Source organism: Mustela nigripes, chromosome 4 (genome assembly GCF_022355385.1).
Source record: "Mustela nigripes isolate SB6536 chromosome 4, MUSNIG.SB6536, whole genome shotgun sequence".
Lineage (NCBI taxonomy): Eukaryota > Metazoa > Chordata > Mammalia > Carnivora > Mustelidae > Mustela > Mustela nigripes.
Window position 1 is genome coordinate 158390690 of NC_081560.1, and position 12674 is coordinate 158403363.

At 58.7% G+C, this 12674-nt stretch overlaps 1 protein-coding gene across 1 annotated transcript; it reads left to right on the forward strand.

The window, feature by feature from the left end:
- Positions 1-73: 73 nt before the first annotated feature.
- Positions 74-8091, forward strand: LOC132015332 (cytochrome P450 26C1). Its single transcript, XM_059395906.1, has 6 exons — positions 74-277; positions 820-1044; positions 1536-1811; positions 3186-3341; positions 5410-5730; positions 7714-8091. Exons 1-6 carry the CDS (start codon positions 74-76, stop codon positions 8089-8091), a joined length of 1560 nt encoding a protein of 519 aa, XP_059251889.1.
- The last annotated feature ends 4583 nt before the right edge of the window (positions 8092-12674 follow it).

Sequence of the window (12674 nt, forward strand, 5' to 3'; positions counted from 1 at the left end):
AGTCGTAGGCCCTTTCCGGACCGAACAGGTGAGCCCTGCGCGCTCCGAGCCGCCAGATCTCCGCAGGCTCGCCATGTTCCCCTGGGGGCTGAGCTGTCTGTCGGTGTTGGGGGCGGCGGGCACTGCTCTCCTGGGCGCCGGCCTGCTGCTCAGCCTGGCACAGCACCTCTGGACTCTCCGCTGGACGCTGAGCCGGGACCGGGCCTCCGCCCTGCCTCTACCCAAGGGCTCCATGGGCTGGCCCTTCTTCGGCGAAACGCTACACTGGTTAGTTCAGGTGAGTCGATCGCACCTCGTACTCATACCCCAGCACGGCCCCTTCTTCCCTGACTCCCACGGGACCCTCCTCGCCCACAGCGTTCTCAGGGTTCCTAGTCTGCCTCATCCAGTCGCCGAGGGGCCCAGAGAGCATACACAACCCTCGCTGTTGCTCGGCTGCTCCCCTGAAGGGATTGTATGTCGCCGGAGTTCTCCCCAGCGCAACATACACACGACGGGACCCAACACCAGGGTGAATAGAAGGGTTCGGAGAAGGTTCGCCTGAAACCTGCGAGCACACAGTCAGGAATCAGGGGCACTTCTCAGCCGTGAGGCCTTGGGCGCTCACGTCCCCTTGCTGAGCCTCTTCATCTCACCGTTGGGAACAGGAGCATCTATATTTCCATAGGGTAGTCGTCGCGAGGCCCCCGGGAACCTCGGTTTTGTATAGGAACGCGCCCACCGGGAACAGGGAGTTGTTAGCAAGGGGCGTTTGGGAGACCTGGGCCAGACCCGTAGCCGAGGCCCAGCGGCTCCAGCCTCGCTCCACCTCGCTCGCAGGGCTCCCGCTTCCACAGCTCCCGCCGGGAGCGCTACGGGACGGTGTTCAAGACGCACCTGCTGGGCCGGCCAGTGATCCGCGTGAGCGGCGCGGAGAACGTGCGCCGGATCCTGCTGGGCGAGCACCGCCTTGTGCGCAGCCAGTGGCCGCAGAGCGCGCACATCCTTCTGGGCTCGCACACGCTGCTTGGAGCCTTTGGTGAGCCGCACAGGCAGCGGCGCAAGGTGAGATGAAACCGAAGAAGCGGCCGTTGCGACGTCAGACGTGCGGTCCCTGGGGCCCTGTTGTGGTCCAGGCTGGGGCTAGGTTTTAGGGGCACACTTTGAAGCTGGCAGGGACCCCTGGCTAAACAGAGGTGGTTTGGGGCCAGTCCTTTATGTTTTCCAGCTTTGGTTATAAGCACCCCCAGCATTGGGACTTAAGGGATCTCTCATCTCCGATGTCCTGTGTGTGATTCTGATACCAGAATGGTGGGAAGCCACACTCGGAGAGGGACCGGGTACGACTTCCTGGAGGAGGTGGCATCTGGAGCCTGGATGGATGGGAGGGACTGTATACATCAGAGATCTAGCGGGTATGGCGAGAGCAAAAGCCAATGCGTGTAGGGCCGCTGAGGAGAAAGGGACAGAAATTGGCCTTCTGGCTCCTCTGGAATCGCCGAGTTGAGGAAGCCAGACGGACCGCCGCCAGTACTGACCCCGCGGGCTCCCCACAGGTCCTGGCACGGGTTTTTAGCCGCGGGGCCCTGCAGCGCTTTGTGCCCCGCTTGCAAGGGGCGCTGCGGCGCGAGGTGCGTTCCTGGTGCGCGGCCCGCCGGCCGATTGCTGTCTACCAGGCTGCCAAAGCACTCACCTTTCGCATGGCTGCGCGCATCCTCCTGGGGCTACGGCTGGACGAGGCACAGTGCGCGGAGCTGGCCCGAACCTTCGAGCAGTTCGTAGAGAACCTCTTCTCGCTGCCCCTGGACGTTCCCTTCAGCGGCCTGCGCAAGGTACCGCCTCTCTGGCCTCAGACTTTCCTCTTGGGGAGCCCCAGCGTGAAGACCAGGCTCCCTCGGCGCGCCCCCACGCGGCACCTCTAGGGGGGACAGAGGCATGGCCCAGAGTGGGGAGGTGGCGTGGTGTGGCAGTGGGCGTCGGGGCTGACCTCTGTCTTCACTCGCTGTGTGACCCGGGCGGGAAGCACGCAGATCCTCTGTGGGCCGCGCCACCCCGGATGCGCTCCAGACCCACCAGTAGCTGGCTTCCCGACTTTGGGGTCTTGGTGACCGCCGCCCAGCCGATCAGGATCAGCCCAGCTCCAACACTAGCGCGGTGCCCCTTGGCCTGGCCTCCAGCGCCTCTTGGAAGCCCGGATGGCAGCGGAACCCATGGGACCAAAAACGCCGCAGACATTCCTCCAGCCTAGCCTGGGTTGGAGAGGAGTGGGGACCAGGTCCCCCTCTGTGGCTCCAGGCCCACTAGTTTCCAGAACAGAGAATCCCTGCTTCTTCAGACTTCAGAGCACGGGACCGGGCCCAGAGGGCAACTAGGAGGCTACATATGGCTTTTCTTTGTTCATGAGCTGGGGCTTCTCACTGTTTGGATGCCTTGGTTTTCCTCACCTGAATAAAAATTATAGCTGTGTATGAAGGGACATACCTTAGGCTGATTGCTTTGAATACATTTCCTGAGTTAATCCTCTCAGCCTGCAAAGTGGTCGCCTTTTATTGGTGAAGAAACTGAAGCTCAGAGATGTTTAGTGACTTACCCAAGATCACACAGGTAGGGGACAGAGGCAAGATTTGAATCTGATTTCCTATGATCTCAAAACCCAAATATTCAGATGCTTTTGCTATGCTTGCTCCCGGAACTTCCACCCTCTTGCCTACTGGCTTACAGAGGCTAATGCTTAGAACATCCAGGAGTGGTCTCTAAGCCAGAGCTTTTTTGGATACATCAAAGTGTGCTTTCCTCTCTACACTGGTGCCCACTGCTCCTGGCTGAGTCAAGTGCAGGGAAAGGTCAATGGACTGACCACCTGACAAGGTTCTGTGCCAGGCCTGGGCACTGAGAGCTGTGTGACACTGGGCAATTGCTTGACCCCTCTGAGCTCAGGCATCCTCCTCTCAGGATGACAGTAACAGCTTGCCTTGCCTCAAAGGTGGAATGTGATCATCAAGAGAGAATTATGTGTAGAGACAGTGGGTAAGTTCTTGACCATTCACTGAGACCCTACTATGTGCCAGACGTGGAGCTAAGTTGAGAAGCTTGACCCCTGGATCTCAGCAGAGCCAGAACAGCCCCAGGAAGATCTGGGGTGTAGGTGTATAGGCCAGGCCCTCTTAGCCTTCCTGCCCCACCTCCCTTCTCTCCCCACGCATCAGGGGATCCGGGCACGAGATCAGCTGCATCGGTACCTGGAGGAGGCTATTGTAGAGAAGCTTCGTGAAGACAAGGCTGCAGAGCCGGGTGACGCCCTTGACATGATCATCCACAGCACTAGGGAGCTGGGCCAGGAGCTCTCAGTGCAGGAACTGAAGGTAGGTGGTGGGAAGGTTCTACTTTTCTTCCTTTTGCATTCCTAGCAGTCTCCACATGCAGGCTGCATCCTTCCCCAGCAGGATTCTGTTTGGCCCCACCTGAAGCCATAGGCACTCCTTAGGGGGAGGGGAAAGTGGAGATGTGAGTTCCAGTCATGGCTCAGCCATACCTACCTGCTCTGTGGCCTTGGGCCAGTCACCATTCCTCTCTGTAAAAGTGTGAAAGGAATGAATCACAGGCCCTTGCATACAGGTTCTGGCCACAAACAGCTCAGCTTTCCCCATCCCCTTCTCTATCACTCCATGCCTTTGCCTCTGCTGTCTCACCTGCCCATAAGGCCCTTTCTACTCTTCCCTGCAAACCCTAAGGGCTCAGGGTCAAGCTGCACATCCTCCTTGAATCTCCCTCTTCTTCCCCAAATCGACCGTCTCCTTCCTTGAGCCACCTTGTCACCTGCCACTTTAACTTCTGTCTTTATTTTTAAAATTTTATTTATTTAACAGAGAGAGATCACAAGTAGGGAGAGCTGCAGGCAGAGATAGTGGGGGAAGCAGGCTCCCTCCTGAGCAGGGAGCCCAACTCGGGGCTTGATCCCAGACTCTGGAATCATGACCTGAGCTGAAGGCAGAGGCTTAACCCACTGAGCTACCCAGGCGCCCCTAACTTCTGTTTTGCCACTGTGAGGTCTCCCCTGAGAATTAGAGCCCTCCCCATTTATGTGTGGAGCAGAGGCATTGGAACTAAGGATAGAAGCTTTGGAATGGCCTCCAGGACCTGCTGGAGAACCCAAAAAGGAGTGGAGAGGCTGCGGTTGTAGAGGAAGGTTAGAAATGGAAACAACTCAGCCCTTCCAAAAGGAACTTCTAGCCTTTCTCTGGGCCTCAATGTCCCACTTTCCAAGAGTCATGAAGGGTGGGGCTCAGCTTTAGTTTCTTCTTTGAGTATGGGGCTAACAGTCTTTATCCTGACACGTGGGTGGTTATGAGATCTGAAAGATTTGTGAGGTTAGAAGCAGATGAGCAGTGGGTTCATGAGTTCTGGGAGAGCTGCTGATAGGAACAGTTCTCTGGTGTGAACGGGAGTGCTTGACAGGGCGGGGGAGGGGATGACAACACCCTCCAGGTCAGGAATCTTCTGGTCTGGTCTGGGCCTCAGGGACAGGCCAGGCTGAGGAGGCCTAGCCAGGAAGGACGTTGGCGCTCCCAAGTGGTCCAGGGCAGGCAGTTAGACTTGGGCCAAGTCATTAATTCTAGAGACATTATGGTATGTCTGGCTGGTGTCAGGCTGTATGCTGGGACTAAGGATATAGCCCTGAGCAAAACACAGCCCCTGTCCTTGAGGTGTGGGAGGGGAGGGGTACACATTCACCCTAGGATCACACAGATCAATGAATAAACACACTGTGGGTGCCGCCGAGAGCTGGGAGGGCAGAGGGAGGCAGTAAGGGTGAAGGCTGGGGCTTGGAGCATGAAGCCACCTCTGGCTTACTCCTCTCAGTGCAGACTGGGAGGAGGGTTCATCTCTCACTGGACCTAACGGGGCAGGGGGAGGGGGAAGCCATGATGCCTCCTTTGCTTGGAGGCTGGCGCGACCGCCGCAGGTGCCTTCCCTGTCCTCCCACCCTCACCCCAGTTCCGATCAGGACGCCCGGCAGGGGTTGCCGGTAGCACCACCAGGTGGTTAGAAGCACCGAAGTCCCGAGCCCGACTGCTAGGACTACCTTGAGCGCCCCTTGGAATCCCAGTCTCCACCCTTGTGAAACGGGGGCAGTAAGTGTGCCTCACGGGGCTGGGATGAGAATCGAAGGAGTGAACACACTAAGAACACACACGGTCAGGTCCGAGCGCTGTCTCTGGGAGCCCTTCCAATGATTCTGGGTTTGATCGCTGCCCTATGGGGCTTTCTCAAGAGGCAGACTTGGGATTCGATCGACCCCGGGCCCGCGCACGGAGCCGCCGCTCTGGCTTCCGCGCAACGCTAAATTTGGGCCCTCTGCTGCCCAGCCACGGGGCCTTGGGGCCTTGCAGCCGGGGCCGCAGACTCAGCGCCGCCCCGGTTGTCTTGCAGGAGACGGCTGTGGAGCTCCTCTTCGCCGCCTTCCTCACCACGGCCAGTGCCAGCACGTCCCTCGTCCTGCTGCTCCTGCAGCACCCGGCGGCCGTCGCCAAGATCCGGCAGGAGCTGGCGGCGCAGGGACTGGGGCGCGCGTGCGGCTGTGCGGCGGGGGGCGGCGCGGGGCCGCGACCCGACTGCGGCTGCGAGCCGGATCTCAGCCTCGCGGCGCTGGGCCGTCTGCGCTACATCGACTGCGTGGTCAAGGAGGTGCTGCGCCTCCTGCCGCCGGTGTCCGGGGGCTACCGCACCGCGCTGCGCACCTTCGAGCTCGACGTAAGTGCGCGCGCCCTCCCTGCCACCTGCCGCGGGGCGGGCGGGGCCGGGCGGATCAGCTCGGCGCGGTCGCCTCTTCCCCTCTGAGCCTCCGCTTTCCGTCTTGGAACGGGCCGAGCTCGGTCGCGTTCCCCCGGTGCACGATGGAGGGGCGCAGAGCCTGGCGCTTGACGAGCCGACGAGGCTAGGAACAGGCTTTCGGCAGCGGCGAGTGTCAGTCAATTCAATGAGAATTTTTATTTTTTTAAGGCGGGAGGGAGAGAGAGCACGAGCGGAGGGAGGGGCCGAAGGAAAAGCAGACTCCCCGCTGAACAGGCAGCGCGACGTGGGACTCAGTCCCGGGGACTCCGGGATCATAACCTTAACAGAAGGCAGGCACTTAACAGACTGAGCCGCCCAGGCGCCCCAGAACTGAGTTTTAGATAAAAACATACTTTCCTCCGTGCAGCACTCCCACCCCTTAGCCAGTGAGTGCAGGTGGGGAACAAGGAGAGCCCTCCCCCTACTGTGCGGCGCACCCCACTCCCCTACTTCCTCACAAGCTCAAGGAACCGGTCATTGTTACCGCGGCCTGGCTCCATCTCTGTAAGACCTTGGGCAGCACCCTCTACACCCTGGGTCTCAGTTTACTCTCTGGAAGGAAGTAGGTCTTGGCCCCTTCCGGCTCTGACACGTCAGTCAAGTGGTACCAGGGCTGTGAGACAGCGAGAGTGTAGCCCTCGTTAGCCAAACTTAGAACGTTTGCCTGAATGACTGTCATTGCGGGCAGAGATCGGGCCCTCCTTCCCTGAGCCTTAACTTTAAACAGTGAAGAAATCTGTGGTGCATTGCCTACCAGTGGTCCACGGCGCCATAGCGGCTGGGATTCTGCCCTGAAGGAGTTGGTGATGGGGAGAAAGGAGGCCATGACCAATAGCTGCATCCCAAACTGGTGTGACGAAGATAGTGGTCGTTAGTGCTGAATAACACCAAAACATTTTAGAGGCTGACATTTGACATGCAGCAGTGAAGGGTTAGGATGGGGACAGGGCACCGCGGAGAGGGGACCATCCAGACAAAGGCGGGTGGATTAGTGACGTGTTTAGAAGTGTCTGGGATGCTGCATCTAGGAATTCGGACTTCATTCTACAGTCTAAGGGAAACAGGAAGGAGAACACAGGTCGACGGGGGTGGGGGTGGGGGGACAGAAGGGGAGCCATCCTCCAGTTTACAGATGGGGAAACTGAGCCTAGAGAGGTGAGAGAGCGCGAGCACATGCTCCTTGCTCAGGCTAGGGAAGCAAGATAGTGGGGGAGGGGGGATTGGAAGACCCATCAAAAAGTAGAATAGTTAAAAAAAAAAAAAGTAAAATAGTTGAAAAATCTGAAGATGAGTAAAGGAAACCTAAAAGCTGCCTTTCAGCATTTTAAGGGTGCCTGTGTTTAACTCCCATGTGCATCTTCTTGAAGTGTGGCTACCAGACGTAGATATTATTGTACAACTAATGGAATGGGGGGGGGGTGTTAGAGAGTCAGTTTGCAGTTCAGGGCAAAGAAGAGCTTTATAATGGACTGACCACAGAGGAATGAGGGTCCCTGTCCTACCTGTTGTTCCCGCCCAGGTGGAGGGTAGGTGCAAAACTAGAACGTAGGTCTCTTGATCTAATGTCAGAAGAAAAAAAGACAAAAACAAAACACTGAAACATAAACAGCAATAGATCACATTTAGCGATCCTTAATATATGCCAGACCGGTATTCTATTCAAGGCAAAACCGGGCAGTTTTGTTCTTATTTTAGTCGACTAAGAAACTAAGGGTCGGAGAGCTTGAGTACCCAGCCTTAAGTCACACAGCTCACCAGAGAGGGAGCTGAAATTGGAACGCAGAGCGTTCTCCTAGCTTGCGGGTTAGGCGTGCGTTCCTGCAGACCCCCGGGGTGGAGGGTGGGTTCAGGACCCGGCTCCAAGCGCCTCGTAGTCAGGCGGGTCTCCTCACTTCCCCGCAGGGCTACCAGATCCCCAAGGGCTGGAGCGTGATGTATAGCATCCGGGACACGCATGAGACGGCCACGGTGTACCGCAGCCCGCCTGAGGGCTTCGATCCCGAGCGCTTCGGCGCGGCGGGCGAGGATGCGCGGGGCGCCTCGGGCCGCTTCCATTACATCCCGTTCGGCGGCGGAGCGCGCAGCTGTCTCGGCCAGGAGCTGGCACAGGCGGTGCTCCAGCTGCTGGCGGTGGAGCTGGTGCGCACGGCGCGCTGGGAGCTGGCCACGCCTGCTTTCCCCGCCATGCAGACCGTGCCCATCGTGCACCCGGCCGACGGGCTGAGGCTCTTCTTCCATCCGCTCGCGCCTTCAGCAGCGCGAGATGGGCTACGCCTCTGACCCGCTGCGCTTCGGGACAGGACTTGGCCCCCGGCCCCGCGCGCTGTGAGCGCCGCCCATCTGCGGTTTCCTAGTGGCGGCTCGGGCGCTCGCTCACTCGTTCAACAAACGGTCACCGAATGCAGCTCTATGCCAGACTTCGAGGGAGGAGGAGCGCGAGCCCGAGCCGCGGGAAGCCGGCGGGAAGCTGCCTTCTGTGCCCTGAGGAAGGGAAGGTCGTGAGCTAGCCTCCCTTTCCCAGGATCTCTAAGCAGCAACGAAGGAACAGATCTTCCCTAGTTGACGCGGGCCCTCGCTTCCGGCGCCAGGGCCGGGAGGTCGCCTGGATCTTGAGGTGGTGGGGAGCATTGCTAGGGCAGGACTGGACCGTGCCAGAGACCCAGCGAACGCTGGACATGCAACCCTTGGGAGGAACCGCATCTCCGACCTGGTTTGGGGGCCATAGTAAGACACACCGGAAAAGCGCCCGGCAGCCCACCTGGGCTTGGTGCGCCAAGGCCACCCAGCCCGGCTGTCTCGGCGGAAACTCAGAACTGTGGGAGCTTCCAGGGCTGTAAAATGGCTCAACATCACTGATAGTGCTGGCGACTTCTTAAAAATTCCAACTTCAGGAACGCGCTTAATCTTCCCATATATACAGAGGAGAATAGGTACAGAGAGATGTCTCTAAGGTTGAAATATTTTCCTGGGAGTCTGAGACATCATCAGAGAGGGATGTGATATTTCTACCCAAAACAGGAAGGCCAAGAAGAAAGTTGCCAGGCAGCAGTTTTGTGGGGTGACTAGGGCTTAGCTGGGCAGCTGCTCCCTGGTGGGAAGGTGTGGGGTAGGAGTTGGAGGATACCCAGGAAAGCCTCCCCTCCCAAGGGTATGCCAGAGATTTCCTCGTGAGCATAGCCCAAGAGCTGGGCTGAGAAGTATCCCTATAATAGGTGGCTGCAGGGACCTTCCGGTTTACTACTTCCATCTCCTCTTTTGCAGAGGAGAAACAGGCAGCTCTTTGAGGAGCTACCAGTGGGCTCCTGGACTCCCTGGCCAGGGCTCTCCTCCACCTCATCACTTACTCCAGCCTCTGGGCCTGTGGCCACTAGGTACGGCCCAGTCCGTTGTCCTTTCACAGTGATCCCCAGGTTGGCTTAAAGACTCCAACACAGAGGTTTCCACCAGTGTTTAAATCAAAGCCAAGAGCCTCCAGTGTCACCCTTTCCAACAGCCCAGTGCAACCTGCCACCCATCTTCAGACAGTCCAGGGCAGCTGGACATGATGGGTGAGCCGGGGAAGTTGCCGCCCAGGCCCCCGAGCTGACCCTTTAGTGAACCAGAAGGAAGCTGGTGCCCTCCTGACCTTATGCTTAAGGTGGATCCCCGGGGCCAGAAGGAAGGGGGGAAGCAGCAGGCGCAGGCAGGGTCGGTAGCTCAAGAGCTCAGCGGGCCCTTCCGAGCTCGGCTGACACGGCCATAACCCCCATCCAGGGCAATTCATCACCCACTGCTGACCACAGACCCGGCGCTGGGCCATGGGCTCGGCAGGCACGAGCCAGCAAAAGTGGCAGAATTGCGGCCTGCGCTCAGGGCGCTCCTGAGGCTGCAGAGACCACGCCCTGGCTGAGAAGCTCTCACCAAGGGAGAGGGGATCAGAGGACCAGGGCTTGGGGCTGATTCTCATTGGGGGAAGAGAAGAGCATTGTGAGGAGGAGGTTTGCAGAAGCCCCCATGGTGTAGGTGGTTCCCAGAGACTTACCTGTTCCGGGATCTGTACTAACTATAACTTCCTGTAGGGGCAGCTCCAATTTCCCTTTGATAATGTCCTTTTCAGTAATTTCAGGGAACACTGGGACTCCTGTTTTAGTAGCTCCAGATTCTCTGAGGAAGAAGCATTCTGGTGTTTGCCCTCCTGGACTGCATATGCTTATGAGGGAGGTAGACAATAAACTAGCAAACAAAGAGCTCCAAAATGAGGGATGGGGCTAAGTGCTCTCCAGAGAGTAAAACAGGTCTGTAAGACATAGCACCTGGGGGCCAAAGTCTGCAGGGTGGTGCAGAGTGAGGAGGTGACATTCAGCTTGGGAAGGAACCAGCCAGCGGTGACCTGGGGAAGGTGCTCCCCCAGCAGAGGAAACACCAGGTAGGAAACCCTGCACCTCCAGACGGGAATGAGTGCTCAGGAGGAGGAATTGGAGGAAAAGGTGGAGGAGGGGAGCTTCAGCTGTGGGAGCTCACCTGACTCCCATCTACCTCGGGGTCCTCACTCCCCCACTCCAACAAAAACAAAACAAACACCCCCCCCCTCCGCCCCTCCACCCTTAGCAACAGGGAGGTTGTTTTGTAAACATCTTGGAAATATTTTGTTTTCCAGTGAACCAGTTCTCCTCCCCGCCCACCCTCACCCAAGAAAGCTTCGCAAGTTTTCTAATCAAAGTTCTTATCGGGCCGATAATTTATTGACCCCTTCCTCCATTCAAGATGTTCTTTAATGATCTTCACGCTCACATTTAATCCCTTCCTGCCGGACGCCCCCGCTGGACGCCCCCGCTGGTCTCGAAGGGCAGATTTATTAAAACTCTCCCCCTCCCCCGGCAATTTGCAGCACGCAGGCCCCACTCATCTTGTGACCCGGCGCGCGCTGAACTTGGCGAGGTGGCCCTGCAGAGTTCACTCGGATGTCACGGTCCGGCCTGCAGGGGTCACAGGCAGGTCAGGCCAGAGGACTGGGAATGGGCCCCAGGTCACGCCCCCGCTCGCGGGTTTTGCTCACAGGCCCCAGCGCGGTCTAGAAAGGGGACGGGAGCAGGATTTCTGAGAATTCTTGCGCGTCTTCCGCCTTCCCGCCGGTGCCCAGAAGTTGGCTGGCACCGTTCGCAGTCGCCAAAACGTGAGAAGTGACAGTGGGAGAGGCCCTTCCCTAGAGCCTCTGAAACTCCGAGTCCCAAACAAGCCTTGTGGCGACTCCGGCTTGGAGCGTTGCGGGGACTGCGCGATCCCGACCACGCTACAGACATTTTCCAATCCCGCCGGCTTTGGGGACCGCCGCGGGAGAGCCACATATTTAACAGCTCTTCGGATCAAAGAGTTTTCCATTTACAAGGGAAGCCTTCCAAGGCGTGCGGCGTGCTCCTGCAAGAGCCGGAGTTTAGTTTTAAACAAACGTACTGCATTCTGTTTCGCTTTCGGCGCGGCTGGTGCTTTCCGCGCTCCAACCAAGGATGCGTGTGGGCCGGCCAGGTGGGAAGTGGGGTGCGCACGTGCCCTTCCCGCGGTGTCCGAGCTCCCCACACTGGCTGCAGTAGCACTGCAGCTGGGCGAAGGCCAGCGGACGTGCTTCCCAGTAGAGATTCCCTCAACGCTCCCATTAGGGGCCGGCAGAGGCCTGGGTGGAGGGTCAAGCACCCCGCTCACCTGGGTGGCTTCGGTCGGTGGGAGCTGGGAGAGCGGACGAAGGCTCGTGGGCCCCGAGTCCAGGTCCTCCGGATGAAGTAATCATTCTAGCGTGCGCGGAGCCGGGAAAAGTATTTGCAGCCAGGTGCCCCTTTCCAAAATTCACAACTGCCCCGGGGTGTAGACAGATGGGGGAATTACCTCCTCCGTATTAAGGAGAAGGAAACAGGCGCAAGGATGTGTGGTGACTTGCTCAAGGTCACGCAAGTGGAGATGGAGCCGGTCCCCGAATACAGACTCCCAGGCTTTCCTTTCTCTATCGCCGTCACCTTAACTGCCCAGGTCTAAGGATCCTCCTCCCCTCTGCCGAGCTGGGGCTGGGAGTCCCAGGGCCCTCGGAATCCGCTCGAGTGCGGCCAGCGGCTGGCTGTCTCGAGGTGGATGAATTGTCCCTGGGTCTCCCACTGGGGTGTCAGAGTTGGGGCTCAGACTTGTGCAGGGTTGTACCTGGAGTCCTGAGGGACTTGGAGGCTCTCTTGTACCCTTAAGGCGGACCTTCTAGGACTTCAGGAGCGCTGGCCTCCTTGAGGGGTTTGGGGAGCTGGAATCCAGGATCATCCGCGGATCAGGTCTGATTCCCCACACCACCCGCTCTGGCTTAGGTCGTGGCCCTGGGCTCTTCTGCGGGATGTTTGGGAGAGCTGGGAGGTTTGAGTGTTGCTCTGCGTTCTGGACCTCAGTTTCCCCAGTGTAAGACTTGGCAGCTAGTCGGTTCCTGAACGCACTTCCCTTTGCTTCCCCAGCAGGTGGAAAGGAGCCCATGAGGCGCCGGAAGATGGAAAGCCATTGAAGGCAGCTCTGGGCTGGGACAAGGCGGGGGCTGGGGGGGGGGTGTCCAAAGAGACCTCCAGGAAGCCCAGGGCTTGGAGTTCCCGCTCCCCTGAGCCCGGGTCGGCCTCTGCCGCCGCCTCGGGGCTCCGCACACCTTGTAAGGGGGAGGCAGGCTGCCCCTAGCCCCGCACCCCAGGAGGCGCGCTCCGGGGGAAGCCGCCACCGTGCCGCCTCTGCCTCGGCGTGGAACAAACGGTTAAAGATTTTGGGCAGCGCCTCGCGGGGGGAGGAGCCAGGGGCCCAATCCGCAATTAAAGATGAACTTCGGGTGAACTAATTTGTCTGACCAAGCTAACGCGGGCAGTAACCTGGGCCGC